Here is an 18,404-nt window from a genome sequence, read left to right as displayed (position 1 = left end):
TCCTAATAGCTTTCATGCGAGCTACTGGGGCAAAAGTCTCATCATAATCGATCTCTTCCTCCTGATTGTATCTTTGGACAGCAAGCCTTGCTTTGTTCCTTGTAGCATTTCCATGTTCATCCAGCTCATTCCTGAATACCCACCTAGTCCCTATGATGGTTCTGTCTGAGGGTCTAGGTACCAGGTGCCATACCTTGTTTCTTTCAAATTGATGTAGTTCCTCTTGCATTTTAGTAATCCAGTCTGTATCCTTCTAGACTTCCTTGATATTTTTGGGTTCTATTTGGGATAGGAATGCTGAGAAGGCTAGGGAATTTCTGGTTTTTGATCTTGTCTGAGCTCCAGAATTAAGGGGTGATTATATTATCAAGTGGATGGGAGCTTTTGTGTTTCCAATTTGGGACTGAAGTTTGATTGGTAGAGAAACTGGGTAAGTTAAATGAATTTCCCTACACTCTTTGTTCTATTACTTGGGGAGTGCCTTGCACTGCATCTCCAACTCTTTCTTCTGCTTTAGGGGTAGTAATGGAAGTACCAGGTTCCTCTTGAGAAGTAGAAGAGGATGTTGCATTGTCTCTCACCTGTCTCCTTCATCTTACTCATCAAATCAGCCTTCCCATTTGAAACCCCAGATATTTCCCCAGGAGCTAAAAGTGGTTCATTATTTTGATCATCAGTGTTTCCTCCTTTGTCAAAAGAGGGAGTCTTGTTGAATAGCTTATGACCACTTTCTTCCATACATTGTGTCCTTTTGTTGCAGCCTTGTAGACTTTGTTTTAAGAGGAATATCCCATAAAGATTCCTTCATCACTCTTGGCATCATATTTACCAGGTTGATCCATTCTATTGTTGAGAACATAGCATTTGTACCCAAATGTTCTTAGGTGAGTCAACTTGGGTTTCCTTCCAGTCAGCAACTCATATGGGGTTTTGTTTATGAGAGGTCTGATCATGTACCTCTTTTCACTCCTGCTCAGTAGTCCCATAGGAATTGCATGCTCCGTGTTCTTTGAACTTTGAATTTGACAGACCATGGATCAGGTCCTTCTTCATCAATATCTCCAAAAGTGAGAAACTTATATCCCCCCAATCCTTTATGCCAAGTCTTCGAATCATTATCAACTGCATTAAAGCAGCTCATATCACCAGCTTAGACATGAGTTTCTACCTTGTTTTCTTCCCCATACCTAGAATGTACCCTTTCTTTCCATTTTACAAAGGGTACATCCCTTACTTGCAAGACTTTCGGTGAGAGAAAATCCATGGTATTTCCAGTCATGTGCTTTGAGCATCTACTGTCCATGATCCATTGTAGTCTGATTCCTCCCACTGTTCCCTGCATATCTAAATTATGGGTTAGATTTAGGAACCCAAACTAGTTTGGGTCCCTTGTTATGATAAAAAAGGTGGATAAGGGCTTTTCTAGTCCAAGCAGGTAATGTGTGTTTTCTGTAAAAGGAACCTGGTCCCTTTTTTGTAGTCACCTTTTCAGCAAACACCTTGTTTTCCTTTTTAACAGATTGATTCCTAGCCTGGAAATCTTCCTTGAAGTCCCCATTGTTCCCACATTGGGTACAAGGTCAGTTATTAGAGGCAATGACAGACTTGTTGTGAGGGTTGTGAGAAGTTTTCTTCCTTAGGGACCCTATTCCCTGCCTATTTTCACAATCACTAGTATGCATGGTAGTGGTAGCTTCTGATGACCAGGTCCACTTTAGGGACTTTTCAAGATCATTCTTTAATCTTTCCAGATCAGTTTGGAGTTGTTCGTTTTTCTCAATTTCAGCATACATCCTAGTTCTCATAGCAGTTATCTCATTTTCAAGCCTAATGTGTTCCTCACTAGCTATATCCTTTCCTTTTCCAGAATTTTTAAGTTTTAACTTAGTCCAAGGTTTCACTATTGTTTCCCTTAGGTCTATAATTTCTGCCAAAAGATCATTCTTTTCTTTTCTGAAAATTTCAATGGTTTTTTTATGTTCAGTAACTACAGCCACTAAGTCGTCTTCAGTTTGTTCAGATTCTGCTAATTCTAAGGTCAAAGAATCCCTATCCTCCACAAGACTATGAAAGGCATTGATTAATACATTAGCTAAAAACTTGAGTTTTCTTGGAGAATAGGATTTCAGATTTCTCTGAACATCCCTGAAATTTACCTCTTTGTTGTCATCGTCTTCATCATCATTTGATTGAGCCATTAAAGAAAAAGTTGAGTCATATTCAATCTCCTCGCCTTCAACTGCCATCATGGAACTATCACCAGTACCGGGTTCACTATCTTTCTCACTAGAGGAATCCCCCCATGCTGCAAGAGCATGTCTCAATCATATTGTCAGCTAATCTTTTTCTCTTGAAGTTCTTGGAGAATTCTTACTTCAAAATAGGACAATTTTTCATGAAGTGTCCAGCCTTTCTACACTTGTAACAAAGATCATTGTTCTTTGATATTTTAGAGTTGTCCCTTTTTAGCACTTCACCATTTATTCTGACCATCTTCTGAAACCTTTTGGTTAAGTAAGCCATGTCACTGTCTTCCTCACTCGAATCATTGTTATCGGCTTTAAGTACCAGGTATTTTTCCTTCTTTGGTTCTCTCCTTTCAAAAGTTGGTGAAGCAGCCATGAGAATCCTTCCTAGGTGTTAGCTTTTTAGAAAGGACATGCATTGATACCACTTGTCATAAACTATGTGTCCACCAGACTGTATAGAAACCGGGTTCTCTATGTGGTTCCTCTGAAAATACTGATGAATCAAACTGTATAGCGATCTGGTCCTATATCAGTTTGGTACAGTGCTAAGTTTGTGTGAGTCCACCAAATAGTAAAGTACCTGGTCTTTTATGGGGTTCTGCTGTGAATGCTAGTAAAGTTGTATGTAAATAAAGCAGAATATTTTTACGTGGAAAAATCCCACACAAAGAGATCAAAAAACCACGACCTACACTTGTAGGCTTTTAACTTCACTAACTTGCAATCTCCCTATTACAAGCAACTTTACAATAACCCTATTGCAAAGACTTAAACTAACTTGTGATGCTCTCATCACAAGCACTCTATAACTATCCTAGTTACAAAGGCTTTGACTAACTTGTGATGTTTCCACCAAAAGCCACTTTGTCACACTACGGTTACAAAGGCTTTTGCTTATGACTAAATCTAGCCACAACATAAACTCAAGGAGTTTACGGATTTAGAAAGGTTTCCTAATCAATGCTTCTAAGAAAGCCGGATAGGAGTTACAATGAAGAACACATAACAAAGACTCAACAACCCTAAGGACTTAAGATATTATCAATCTTGGATCAGGTCCTTGAGGTTGCAGCAACTTTGTTCTTGAGAGAGGTTCTTGAGCACTTGAGAGAATTTTCGTTTTCTGTATTTGCAAGTGTTGATCCAGAATCGTGTGCCTTGCATGAGGTTTATACCTCACAATACATTACCTTAGTGATGTCAATTCACAATGGTGATGTCCAATCTCAATAGAAAGTGGTTGATGCACTGTCTGTTGTATTGTTTGTTGCACTGTTGCAGGCAGTCATTTTCTGCAGTTTCTTTCCAGCTGTAGTTGACTTGTACTTCTATCAGAGAACCCTAAGGGACTAGGTCCCTGTTGTGTTCCTCTTTTTACGTTTGCATACAGTCACTTTCTGCAGTTGCGTTCCAACTGTATAGTTTACTTGTACTTATGTTAGTGGAGCACCAAGGGATCAGGTTCCTAATCTGGTTCTTGTGCACACTGCCCAGATTGTCTTGAGTGGAGTAACTTGAATGATGTTTTGTATAAGATCATTATAGGTACACCTTGATCACATCACTTGAGGTGATGTGAGCACTTTAGTTGGTCAGAGAATGAGTGGGCGCTGGAAACAGTGCAGTGCGACAGAATCTTCGTTTCCAGCTGTGTCCAATTGACTTTGTACTGCCGTGAGGAACCCACATGAGTATCAGGTCCTTGTTTAGGTTCCTACCTTCTGAAGATGTAGCAAGTTCACATTTGGCTGGAATCTGTTAGATGCAGTGTAATCCAAGTGAGTCAGGTTCCATATCTGGTTCTTGACATTAAGTTTGTTAGATCATCAAAACACAAGGCAAAGATATTGAAAACCTATCAGGCACACAAATACGACCATGTATCCTCAAAAATCCATCATCTCCAGCTGTAACCTACTTGGCACGTCCGTGCCGCACTGTGTCTTTAAGGACACACAAATAAAGGTCTTCATACTGTCGATCTCTGATACTCTCAAATAATAAAGAACGAGCGACTGCACAAGCTAACACACGGTTGGGCTCAGAAATATCCAACCTCATGAACGGATTGGCTAAAGCCTGAACATCCAAAGCAAGCGGCCTCTCACTGAACGGAATATACGCAAGACTGCCCATGCTGACTGACTTTCTACTTAAAGCATCGGCCACTATATTGGCGTTCTCCGGATGATATAAGATGGTGATATCATAGTATTTCAATAGCTCCAACCACCTTCTCTGCCTCAAATTTAGCTCCTTCTGCTTGAACAAGTACTGCAGACTCTTGTGATCCGTGAACACCTCACATGACACGCCATATAAATAGTGCCTCCAATTCTTCAGCGCATGAACAATGGCTGCTAACTCCAAATCATGAATTGGATAATTCTTCTCATGGATCTTCAACTATCGCAAAACATACGCAATGACCTTGCCATCTTGCATCAATACCGCACCAAGTCCAATACAAGATGCGTCATAATAAACTGTATATAGCCCTGAACCTGTGGGCAAAACCAACACCGACGCCGTAGTCAAAGCTATCTTGAGCTTCTAAAAGCTCACCTCACACTCGTCCGACCACCTGAATTGGGCACCCTTCTGGGTCAACCTGGTCATCGGGGTTGTAATAGATGAAAACCCCTCCACAAACCAATGGTAATAGCCCGCCAAACCCAAGAAACTCTGGATCTCTATAGCTGATGCGGGTCTAGGCCAGTCCTTGACTGCCTATATCTTTTTCGGATCTACTTGAATACCCTTTGCTGATACAACGTGACCCAAGAATGCAACTAAACTCAACCAGAACTCACATTTTGAAAACTTAGCATTTAACTGACTGTCCCTCAAAGTCTGGAGAACGGCGCGAAGATGCTGCTCATGCTTCTCTCGGTTGCGGGAATAGATCAAAATATCATCAATGAAGACTATCACAAAGGAATCCAAATAAGGATTGAACACTTGGTTCATCAAGTTCGTGAAAGCTACTGGGGCATTTATCAATTCGAATGACATCACTAAGAACTCATAATGCCCGTACCGAGTACGGAAAGCTGTCTTAGGGACATCGGATACCCTAATCCTCAACTGATGGTAGCCCGATCTCAAATCGATCTTAGAAAACACTTGGGCACCCTGAAGCTGGTCAAATAAATCATCAATCCTCGGTAATGGATACGTATTTTTGATTGTGACCTTGTTCAACTGCCGATAATCTATACACATCCTCATCGATTCATCCTTCTTCTTAACAAACAACACCGGCGCACCCCAAGGTGAGACACTAGGTCTAATAAAGCCTTTATCAAGCAAGTCTTGAAACTGCTCCTTCAATTCTTTCAACTCTGGCGGAGCCATGCGATATGGAGGAATAGAAATAGGCTGAGTGCCCGGAGCCAAATCAATACAAAAGTCAATATCCCTGTCGGGTGGCATCCCCGGCAGGTCTGAAGGAAATACCTTTGGAAACTCACGAACAACGGGCACAAAATCCATAGAAGGAACCTCGGCATTAGAATCACGAACATATGCCAAATAGGCCAAACATCCCTTCTTTACCATATGCCGAGCCTTCATATATGAGATAACCCTACGGGTGGAATGACCAGGAGTCCCTCTCCACTCTAAATGAGGTAAACCTGGCAAGGCTAAGGTCACAGTCTTGGCATGACAGTCCAAGATAGCGTGGTAAGGTGATAACCAGTCTATTCCCAATATGACATCAAAATCAACCATATCCAAAAGTAGCAGATCTACTCGGGTCTCAAGACCCCCAATCACAACTATACATGAATGATGGACACAGTCCACCACAATAGAATCACCCACCGGTGTAGACACATATGCATGAGCACTCAAAGAATTACTAGGCATGACCAAATACGAGGCAAAATAAGATGACACATAGGAGTATGTAGACCCTGGATCAAATAGAACTAAAACATCTCTACTACAAACTAGAACAGTACCTGTGATAACTGCATCAGAGGCCTCAGCCTCGGGCCTGGCTGGAAGAGCATAACATCAGGGCTGGGTCCCACCACTCTGAACTACATATCTGGGACGGCCTCCTGCTGGCTGGCCTCCACCTCTAGCGGCCTGACCTCTACCTCTAATACCTCTACTTCCACCTCTAGCACTTCTACCCCCACCTTTAGCTGGCTGAGCGGGAGGTGGAACACCCGGTGCCTGAACCATGGCACGGGAACCCTGATGCTGCGACTAAACACCCACTATCTCGGACAAGCCCTCCGGATATGGCCATACTCACCGCACTCAAAGCATCCACCTGAGTGCTGCGGCTGAGGAAACTAAGACTAACCTTGGTGGGCCGACTGACCATGATGATAGCTTTGAATATAAGGTGCTCTAATAGGGATGTCTTGAAGGAGGTACATCACAACCATGCCCCCCTGAAGCTCTATGAGATGCCCGTAGTGTTGAATGAAACGGCCTGGAAGGATGACCCCTACCAAAAGAATCCCTGCCTCCAGACGAAACACCACTGAACCTGCCAGAATGACGGGGCCTCTTGTCAGACCCCTGACCACTCCCCTGTGATAAAACCATCTCGACTCTCCTGGCCACATTGGCCGCTTCTTGAAAGGAAATATCGCTCCCCGTCTCCTTAGTCATCTGCAATCGAATAGGCTGAACGAGTCCCTCAATGAACCTTCTCTCTCTCTCTCTCTTGGTAGGAAGTATCAGAATAGCATGACGGGCTAAGTCAATGAATCTGGTCTCGTACTGAGTGACAGTCATAGAACCCTACTGGAGACGCTCAAACTGCCTCTGATAGTTCTCCCTCTGAGTGACAGGAAGAAACTTCTCCAGAAATAGCTGAGAAAACTGATCCCAAGTCAAAGCATGTGACCCGGTTGGTCTAGCCAAACAATAATCCCTCCACCAAGTCTTGGCGGATCCTGACAGATGAAAAGTAGCAAAGTCGACCCCATTGGTCTTCACTATCGCCATGTTCCATAGAACCTCATGACAGCTATCCAAATAATCCTGGGGATCCTCAGAAGATGTACCACCAAATGTGGTAGTAAAAAGCTTGGTGAATTCCAACCTCCACAAGGCATCAACAGGCATAGTTGACCCCTCACCGGTTTGTGCCACAACACACGGCTGAACTACTCTAACTGGCTGAGCTGCTGGAGTCTGATACTAGGGATCCATCTGCTCCGGAGTGCAAGTAGCGGGAGTCTGGGCTCCTCAGCATGAGAGACAGCTGGTGCTACAGGAAATATGCCCACCTGAGTGACGCTCTCCATAAGGCCCACTAGATGGACCAGAGCATCCTGAAGTACCGAGGTGGCGATGAACCCCTCTGGGACCTGAGCTGACCCTGCTGGAACGGTCTGGGCTGGAGTCTCATCCTCAAACTCTACCTGAGGCTCCGCTGCTGGTGATACTTCTCTGGGCTGAGCCCTGCCCCTACCTCGGCACCTAGCACGGCCTCGGCCTCGCCCTCTGCCCCTCGTAGGAGCTGTCATTGGGGGATCGAGCTATTGATCAGCGAATGAAGAAGCACGCATTCTCACCATCACGAAAGAACAAAGTAGAAGTTCAATTAGCATTGAGAAATCAAGTCGCACGACAAAGAAGAATAGATGTGAAGTTTTCCTAAACTTTGTAGCCTCTGGGGGATAAACACAGACGTCCCCGTACCGATCCCTCAGACTCTACTAAGCTTGTTTATGAATTGTGAGACTTAAGCAACCTAGAGCTCTAATACCAACTTGTCACGACCTAGATTTCTCACCCTCGGGAGTGGTGATGGTGCCTACTCGTGAAAGCTAGGTAAGCCGAGTGTTATAGATTTTATTACCCTTTTTCCTTAACCTTTTAACAATTTCAAATTAACATGTGATCAATAGCGGAATAATAATAATAATAAAAGAAGTGCGGAAGACGAAATATGCTAATTTAACTAAATACTAGTACAAAAATCCAAAATACAACCCTACCCAGAACTCGTGTGGACCATCTATGAGTACTACAAACAGTGGTCTGAATAGAAAAATACAAGTTTGTCTCTGAAATAAATAAAAACAAAATGGAAGGATAGAAGGGGACGCCAAGGCCTGCGGACGTCTGCAGGACTACCTCGAGTCTCTGCTAAACTGAAGGCAGCAACCTCGCTATGGTCCAAAAGCTCCAGTACCGGGATCTGCACACAAAGCAAAGTGTACTATCAGCACAACCGACCCCATGTGCTGATAATTGTCGAGCGTAACCTCAGCGAAGTAGTGACGAGGCTAGGACAAGACTACCAAATAAACCTGTGCAGTTAAATCATATACGACAAATAATGATAACAGAAACTAGCATTTAAAGATGGAAAGGGGGAACATGCTGCGGGAGATATCAAGTACTAACAGAATTTCAGTAAATAAGCATAAAGAACACCATAATTTCATATCAGCAAGAATAAGGAAAATAGTAACGAATTAATATTCACTTTTACTCTTTCTTGTTGCCGCGTGCAACCCAATCCCAAATCATATAATGATGTTGCGGCGTGCAACCCGATCCCCATATACAAATCAACACCAATCACAAAAGAATCCCGACAAGGAAACAATAGTATAACAACAATATCCCGACAAGGGAAATAATATCATAAGCAATAACATCCCCGCAAGGGAAACAATATCATAAACGATAACACCCCGACAAAGAAAACAATATCATAAATAATTACATCCCAGCAAGGGAATTAACAATATATCTCATCTCGTTTCCACAATCATTTCACAACCTAAGTCTCAACTTGAGCCAATGCTCCACAATGGTCAATTACCAAGAATACTTTCATAAGCCTTGTTCAACATTTGAAATCATCATATTAAGCATGGACAATACATAATGGAGTCACAACAATCATAGTATAAGACTCACGGGCATGCTTGATACCAACGTATAGTTACTCGTCACCACACCTATACGTCGTACTCAACACTTAACACATAGCAAATAAGACCACAACTCATATTCCCTCAAGCTAAGGTTAGACCAAACACTTACCTTGATTCCACGGACAAATTAAGCCTCAACTACCGCTTTACCCCTCGGTTCCACTTCCACTTCTCTTGTATCTGGTCACAATTTACTTAATAACATTACTATATGCTAAATAAACCAATTCTAATGCATGAAGATAGATTTCTCATTGATTTCCCCAAAAAGTCAAAAATCGACCCCGGGCTCGCTTGGTCCAAACTCAAAATTCGGACCAAAACCCGATTACCCATTCACCCCCGAGCCCGTATAGACAATTGGTTTTGGAATCCGACCTCAATTGGAGGTCTAAGTCCCCAAATTTCGATGTTCCTAAGTTCTACCCAAAATTCTCAATTCGACAATGAAAACCCTAGATTCTGGGATGAAATCTTGTAAAAAGAAGTTAAAGAGTGAAAGAAATGAGTTTAAAATCACTTATTTGTGTTTTGGGGAAGAAAGAGTGTTTGAAAAATCGCCTCTTATGTTTTAGGGTTTTGAAAAATGAAAAATGGCTGAAAGGTCTCGTTTATATATATCCCTCTCAGATTCTCATCGCTGACCGCAGATAAAGGACCGCGGCCGCGGAGCTTCACCGCGGACCGCGAAATATCGAGCGCGGCCGCGGAGATTTGGCCTTACCCACCGCTGACCGCGAAAACCCCACCGTGGCAGCGAAGTCCCCAGCGTGGTTGCGAAGATTCACCGCGGACCGCAAAGCTCAGTTCAGAGACCTGCAACTTCTCTGAACCTGCAACAGCTATTTTCTTAGTCTAAATTCATTATGTGGCCTATCCAAAACTAACCCGAGCCCTCGGGGCTCCAAGCCAATTACGCACGCAAGTCTAAAATCATCATATGGACTTGCTCGTGCGATTAAATCATCAAAACAACATCAACAACTATGAATTAAACCTCAAATTCATGAAATTATCCAAGAACGGTGAAATTTTCATTTTCTCAACTATAGGTCCGTTTTATACCCAACGAACTCCGATTCTTACCAAATTCCACAGATTCAACCAAATTATTATTTTAAACCTGTACCGGGCTCCGGAACCAAGATATGGGCCTGATACCATCAAGAAATCGCATCAATTCACTTCTAAAAGCCTTTACATTTTCTAGCAAATAATTTTCTTTAAAAATTCTTTTCTCGGGCTTGGGACCTCGGAATTCGATTCCGGGCACACGCCCAAGTCCCATATTTTTCTACGGACCCTCCGGGATCGTCAAATCACGAGTCCGGGTCCGTTTACCCAAAATATTGACCGAAGTCAATTTAAATTCAATTTTAAAGGCAAAATTAGCATTTTCCTTAAATTTTCACATAAAAGCTTTCCGGATATACGCCCAGACTGCGCATGCAAATCGAGATGAGACAAAAAGAGATTTTCAAGGCCTCAGGACACAGTTTTGATTTCTAAAACAAGAAATGACCTTTCGGGTCATCACACATTTACTATGTAAAAATATTAATTTGGAACTCAATAACTTAAAGGGATTAAAATTCTGAACTCATAAACTTGAAATCCTAGTTCCGCATCTTTTTATTTACACTGACATATATAAGAAAAATCTTTTTGCGAAAGTCCGATACCACTTACTAAAGGGATATTTTTGCTATTGAGTGCAAAAGCACTACAAAAGAGTAATTTCAGCTCAATCTTGAATATATACCTTCTAAACTCATTTCCGTACCATGTTTACAAGTTTTAGGGCGTACACATGTATAAAATGCACGAGTCATCAGCCTTACCAACTAAACATATGCTTTGAATTATTTTCAAGTAGTATTAAAATATTTGAATGCATACATATTATTTTTAGAATAAAGTTATTTACAAGCACACAAATAAGAATATGAAATTTTGAGGCAGTTGGGATAATACCCTTTACTATAGGGTGCATAAGCACTTAAAAAAAGAGTTTTGAGCTCCATATGCCATTAGATATTTACTTGCTCAGCTCATTTTCGTACAGTTTTCATCAGTTTAGGTCATAAAACATGCACAGAGAACACATAGTTAATAGAAATATCAATAAAGAAGACACAAGGATCTTAAACCAAATCAATCAACTTCATTTCAACTGCAGTTAAGTAAACTGCACGGTTCATAAATGAAATAGGAATAGTAATCAAATTCATTTAGTTGAGAAAAGAGATCCAATTCAACAGAAGTTACAAGGAAGATGGCAACTGAAATCAAATTTAAAGAACCTCAGACTATTCCATATTGACTCCCTACAATAATTACTGCAAAAACTCAGATCTTACAACACAACAAATAGCATATATAGGACAAACATCCACTTCTCAGGACTACAATCTTCACCTGAAATAATTCTATTACAGCATACAAGAGAATATACATAGGAGAAGACATCCACTTCATAGGACTAAAAAAATCACCTTCCCGTCGGAAAATCACCAGGAATTCAACATAGAGATACTAAGTTTCCTAGATTTCATGCATCTATCCTAAAATATTGTTTGCAGAGCATATAAAACAACCTGAAGCACCCCAAAAAACTAGTGTCCCAGGCTTTTGCAGCATTACACCTTAATGGCTGCCCGATTGTCCCTCATTTCTCCGATGCCTTAATGATTTCTGCCCAGTTGGTTGTTTCGTCGAATGTCCTACTAACGTTAAGCGGGACATAACATATGCCAGTAGTTCTTCGCGATGAGAAAATGTAAAATCCAAATGCGCATATTCAAACTCATTATATGATACCTCTACACCTGCATGTGTCATCAGCTCATAATGTTTCCTGACCATCGATGGCCTAATGACCTTGTCCTTCTGCCCAGCGACAAGATCTACAGGAATATCAATAAGCAAATAGAACTCCCCCAAATCCAAAGGCTGAGAGGCACCGTAGACTTCCATGTTTGCAGCTGCACTCCCATAGTCAAACATGATAAACTTACGACCGTGTTTGATCTGTGCCATGTGAAGTGCCACACGAAATGAAACAGCTGGCATATCATTCATATTGTAGTGTGGTAACCCTAAAGCTCCAATCCAGTTTGAACTGTCGCCACCAACCCCATAGCTTATCAGGGTTTGCACGAGACCTCCAACTGCAGGTAAGTTATGGAAGTCCCGAGCCAACTTATTGACCAACATGCGGAAAAACCGAGTGGGTATGTAGAAAGCTGGCACAAAGGGCATCAGCAAAGGAGATAAGACCAGGAACAAGTACTCCATCACAGTGAACACAGGATTCGAATCGTGATGGAACCCAGCAGGTGATAACAAGATTAATCTTGAAAGCCTGTGGGGTTTCTCCCAAATCCGCTGTGTTATGGCATACATCAGAATAGCAGCTCCACCCAAACTATGGGAAATTGCACAGAGTTCGTAAGGTTGATCACTGTCACACTGTTCCTCAAGGCCTGCTTGGCTAGTTTTCAATTCAGAAACTTTTATTTCATGGATCTTCGCTGTCATCGCAGGTATATCCTCTGTCCCGTGCTCATTTATGGAATACTGCCAGTATCTACAAAAAGTAATTTGAGAAAAAATTAGCAATGAAAGATATATACAAAATCAATACTATTTCGACAAAAAGATAAGGATAAATGTACTTCCAACATTAATGGGAGCTGCATGAAATTGTACACTTACTGTGTTGAGGATATATTGCTGTCAATATGTTCTCTAGAAACCAGTCCGCGAAAATTTCCAAGGAAAACGTCGTACCCTGAAGAATAAAGAGATGTATAAATCGCGTAATTATCTCAGTACAATAATAACCATAGTAACTACACCTAAAGATGTTGTCCCACAAATTCAAAGGACAAACCTTGATCATAGGCTGCAAACGCAGGAGAGCCAACAACTCCATTTGACACCCAACTGTAAAGTTAGGTCACCGTTTAAGATGTAAGATGTACTAAATATCTATGTAGCTGAGAGTAATAGCCGATCAAAATACAATTTTAGCAATTGATAAAGAAGACAAAAACCCAAAGAACCAAAAGGTTATTATGTCTCAAAATCTGGAATACATGCATAGATGCACTGATCAGTTTTCTAGCGACTTGGATGGGATACTTCAGGAAGGTACAAGGTTCATGATCCACAAGATCAAAGTGACAATAATTGTTGATCTCATGCTCAGACAATTTAATCAACTTTGGCTACAGATCTCAGAACTTTCCAAGGGCTACTGCAGAATATACACCACCATCAAAAGTATAATTTGAAATACCTTGCTTATGCAAAAGCTTGTTCAGTCACAGTAGCAAAAGTATCTTGCTTTCAAGATCTGTCAAATTTTGACAGTAGCAAGATTTAGTTAAGAAGCAGAGTAATGAATTTCAAATTTTCATAATCCAAGTCCAGTATTCCAGCTGAACTAATAAGCACATAATGCAAAGAAATGTTTGACCTACTCATACATGCTCATGCCAGCCAAATTATTAAGTAAAATAGTTTTTTTTTTTAAAAAGAAAAAACCATGGCTCTCGAACTGTTGCTAATCACATACATGTTCCAGGTCCAACAACATATCGCTTCTTAAATTCTTGTAGCCAATTGATTAGTATGCCTTCCAAAACTTCATCTATTTAAACTAGTTACCGACTTGAAGGACCTGAAAGGACAACTTAACAATTTGTCAACAATATACATCACTGGTCGTTGTAACCCCTAGATGATAAGTATAACAATATACACAACGGCACATGTGATATTAAGAGTTAAGGCAGATGTTTAGCTCACCCCATGGATGAATCAAAAACCCCATGTTGCAGATAAACAACTTTCCGAGCATCACGTCTGCAACATCAGATTTAAATCATCACGTCACACATTCATAAACATGCATCCACCCAAAAAGCTCTGGATACACAGAGACAGCGATGGTAAAACAGGAATCTAAACCTTGGAATTCTCTCCAAAAGAAGAATATATCCATCCCTAGTTACCACACGAAGAGCTTCATATGGGTACCTACAAAAGAAAGGATTCATATCTGAGAATAATTATAATGCCAAATCTCATATGAAAATATCAATTGCTTAGTTAAGAATACAAGAGTTCCTGTTGAAAGCCAATGCTTCAACTCTGTAACGAACATTGCAGTACCCCTGAACAACAAAGACTTCCCTATTTCCTAAAGAAACAGAGAACCGAAAGAGGACAGTATAAAAGAACATCTTGTCTACCACTGAACAACAATGAATTTCCTACAAAGAAAAAAAATCAAAGATGGCACTAGAAAGATCCTCTTTCCTACTTTTTGTTTATGACCGAGAAATCCATCTGGGGCCAGGGCCAACCCCTAGGACTAACCACAGACTTCGAAACTCTGAATAATGGACCTGTCTTCTCAACTTAAATACCAGGGCTTAGTTCGCATGCCGCAGGGCATGAATCTGTGACTTAAAAAAACAAGTCCCTCAACCTTTTCCTCTAGAACTAAGCCTGGGGCAAGATTCTTTTCCCACTGAACGATGATTTCCCTAAGACATAAAAAGACCAAAAGAGGACAGTACAATAAACTTGAAACTCACTGAGGTCTGAAAATATTGTAAGACATGCTTATCTACCCAAAAACAGTTGACAGAAATTCTTCAGTTTGCACAACGTCGATCAATTTACACAGTATACCAAAAGCTTAACCTGTAGAAATTAGCATTCTCTAGGCTCGATGCAGCAACTGAAATACAGATGATATGCTAGTCGTTTTCAACACATATCACACACTGAACAATTTTGTGAAATATCATCACAGTCTATGTGACGAATTTGGGAGTCTTTTAAAGAAAAGTTAAATTCAGTTGAGCAATTTATCTGTTCGGAAACATCTCAATCCAAGTAAACATGCACGTCAGATTTGATGAGTGGAATCAATTCAACATGCCTTATAACCCAAGCTCCGTTATGACATCTTGACATGTCCTAGCATCTATATTAAGGGAATGATAAAAGCTTGTCTGCCGTTCCTTAGGCGTAGGATCATTCTCTGAAAGAGTATCCACAGGTATAGATACACCTGAACCATCAGCGCGAACATCCTCACAACCACTCATATGAGAGAAGAACCATTTCACCACTTTCGTAAATGTGACTATTGGTGAAAGTAGACAATGTGCTGCCTTGCGAACAAATTCAAAGACAGCCTCAATGATGATCTCAATAGCCAGATGGAGATCCTACATAAAACAAATCAGAACAAATCATAAAAGCTGTAATGGGAGTGCAAAAGAACAATAAGATAATTACTTAACTGACCAACAAGCTGTCAAACCAGAAAACCCCGCGCAATGCCCCTTACCCCATGTCCTAAACCAAAAGGATGAACATAACGAATGCAACAGGCAGACGAAGACGAAAAATGCAGCATGTTGATCAAAAGAGAAATATGTCTAAAAATACAAAATCATATTGCATGATTTATGAATGTTAAGCCAACTGCTACTAGTTTGAGATTGAGGCATAGTTCATTGAGACTATAAGAAAAGAAAGTGAAGTTGTAAAACCTCAACAACGCCTCGCCTTCTGTCAGTGGCACGTTGGACAAAGTGGTCCCTGAGTGACCGCAATCTCTTGGTAGCTTGTATATTAGAAGGCTGGAGGCTCCCAGACGTACTAGAGGCTCCAGTACTTCTACTTGAACCATACAGATACAAAGGTATGCCCACCATAAATTTAACAGGGAAAAAGAACCACGAGAAGATGTATCCGAGCAAATGCACCCAATGGCTTCTCTGCATGGTAAAACTGCTCGCTCTGGATGCTCGAGGACTTTGTAACAGAGGAGACTTAGGACAAATGTTTTCATCACAATCTTCTTCCTTTAATGAGCACTCTAGACTTGAGGAAGCATTGGAATCAATAGAAAACTCATGGATGAATTGGTTAAAGGATGAGACGCCACTGAAATCACCAAGAAGGAGTATGTTAACCGAACTCGCAGATATAAAACATTAAGAAAAGAGTAGTAAGATTTTTTGTCATTTTGGACATACTTGAAAATTGAGTAGACTAAAATAACACATTTGTCATGCATAACCTGAGAGACGGTAAATTTTCTCAATTTTAAAGCATAGGGGAAGAGGAAATGAAGATCAAAACTTACTTTTCCATCCAGCGTGGAAGCCTAGGACCACGAAATGTTGGGCGAAGCTCCCAACCATGAATACCTTCAAGAATAGAAGAGTTCCCTGGCAATATTGTCAATAATAGTGCTGACACCCCGTTAATCAACCTCACAACATTGTTTAGTGACTCATAAGTGAATGTCTTAACTGACCTGAGAGAATTAAGAAAGAAATATAAAAATCTAATAATACATCCATTCTAGCAATTGCTGAATAGAGATGCATTTATCAATATGCATACACACAATCAATCCACCATAAAAACCTTAGAAAGGAAAATAGTTGGAATAGCTATATTGTTCTTCTCTAAGTTTTCCAAAATTCGGCAATTAACTCCGCCTCCCCCCTCCCCACACCCTACCCCCAACCGAAAAAGAAAAAGAAAAAGAAAAAAAAAGGTTAACTCCAAAATGACCATTTTACTTGTCAGCTGAACTAGCACCTTCAAAATTCACGTCATGGGCAATAAATAAAGGAACTAAATTACAGGTACAGAAACATTCAAAAAGAAAGTAGACATCCATGTATATGCACATTAATTCACATACTTGTATAATTTTATAAATACATAAACATAAAGAAGGAGAAATGAAATGAAGAAACATACTCTTTGGTAACAGCAAGGACTGTTGTTCCTCTGTACTTGTAAATAATGATTCTGGAAATTAGAACTTTAGCTTATAAACGTAAATATAAATAAAAAACAGAAATTAATTCGAGCCCACTGAATTCACAGTGTTTCCTTAAGGAATTTAATCCCCTCCTAGTACCCAAGGTTATAGATTATTTCCTCCCAGGATAGAACGAATTACACACTGGTGTAGCGGTACTTCAAACCCCAGTGTTTCAGCGAACACAAAGTTCGGCAACAAATCACACTTATGGATGCTTTGTTTGTAGTTAAAAACAATGCAGAATAAGGAGGACAACTCAGAAGTCGAATGGAAATTCTGAGAGGAAGGAATGCAAAGTATAGCCAATGTTGAATTCTTACTGAAGAGAATATCAGATTGCAATTCGTTTTTCCAGTGTATACGCAGTATATACAGAGTGTATATCCAGTATATGCATAGTGTATATCCAGTATATGCATAGTGTATATCCAGTATATACAGAGTGTATATTAAGTGTATACAGAGTGTTTCAAGTGTTTTTTCCGATGTGTTCTTCTTTCTCTCCAACTTATGCTCTATTTATAGCAGTTATTTGAGAGAAATACGCCCCTTACATGGTGCAACAAGCACTAGATCATGGAGAAAGCACTTACATGGTGGTATATACACTTGCTTGGTGGGAGGAGCACTTGCACCATTGTGGGAGGTGCACTAGGCTGCTTATTGCTTAGTGTTGCAACACAATACACGGATTGGAAAACATCTGTTACAAACACGGATTATATCACGTTAATATTCACTATTAACAAATAAATTTGGTCCAAAAAATTAATCAATTGATCGATCATTTGACCAAATCCGAATCCAAATCCCATTTCCCATTCACTCTAATTTTAAGACTATTTCATATTAAAGAAAAACTCAACAATCCCCCATATGAATGGGGAATGGTTATATCACGGAAGTATGCATGAAAAAACTTGTGTGATTTGCAAACAAAGATTAATTGCATCTGAATGAGTAGGTTTCCTTTGAACTTTCCGTAGTGAACTTATGTCGGATATACTCGATCAATCGGTAGATTTGATATCTTTGAACCGTCGAACTTTAGTGTATACCTAGACAACCATAAGTCACACAATCAACCCTTAACCGTCTTTGGTTCTCATTGTTGTGTTCGTTTCAGCCATGAACACTGCCTGGTTTCATAAGTGCGTAGAGAATTGGCCTTGCAAAATTCTCCTTGAAGCGGCTAACACTTCACACTTACATAGGTGATTCCTAAACGTGTCATCCCGTAGATACACTATTTGATATACCCTGTATCAAATTTAGAAATCATTAAAAAGCCTTAATGCTTTATCCTTGGTACTGAACATTGTCTCATCACGAGAATGGACTAAAACAAATTTTGTTGAC

At 40.4% G+C, this 18,404-nt stretch overlaps 1 protein-coding gene across 1 annotated transcript; it reads right to left on the bottom strand.

Annotated features, from left to right (window-relative positions):
- Positions 1 to 11,676: 11,676 nt before the first annotated feature.
- LOC104220847 (uncharacterized) lies at positions 11,677 to 17,860 on the bottom strand. Its single transcript, XM_070149781.1, has 10 exons — positions 17,839 to 17,860; positions 16,979 to 17,048; positions 16,350 to 16,523; positions 15,751 to 16,147; positions 15,140 to 15,423; positions 14,150 to 14,218; positions 13,988 to 14,044; positions 13,068 to 13,120; positions 12,890 to 12,965; positions 11,677 to 12,761 (listed from the first exon to the last, which is right to left on the bottom strand). The coding sequence occupies exons 1-10, from the start codon at positions 17,858 to 17,860 to the stop codon at positions 11,819 to 11,821; spliced, it is 2,145 nt and encodes a 714-aa protein (XP_070005882.1). The 3' UTR covers positions 11,677 to 11,818.
- Between the last annotated feature and the right edge of the window lie 544 nt (positions 17,861 to 18,404).

Source organism: Nicotiana sylvestris, chromosome 6 (genome assembly GCF_000393655.2).
Source record: "Nicotiana sylvestris chromosome 6, ASM39365v2, whole genome shotgun sequence".
NCBI lineage: Eukaryota > Viridiplantae > Streptophyta > Magnoliopsida > Solanales > Solanaceae > Nicotiana > Nicotiana sylvestris.
The sequence above is the reverse complement of the archived record's forward strand: the minus strand, read 5'-3'. Positions and strand labels throughout refer to the sequence as shown.

Coding starts and splice junctions, on each gene's coding strand:
- LOC104220847 (XM_070149781.1), bottom strand. CDS start 17,860: ATGGGATTTGGATTCGGATTTG. Junction 17,049..17,838: donor GGGATTTGGATTCGGATTTG/GTCAAATGATCG, acceptor TACGTTTATAAG/CTAAAGTTCTAATTTCCAGA. Junction 12,762..12,889: donor AGCAATATATCCTCAACACA/GTAAGTGTACAA, acceptor TACTTTTTGTAG/ATACTGGCAGTATTCCATAA.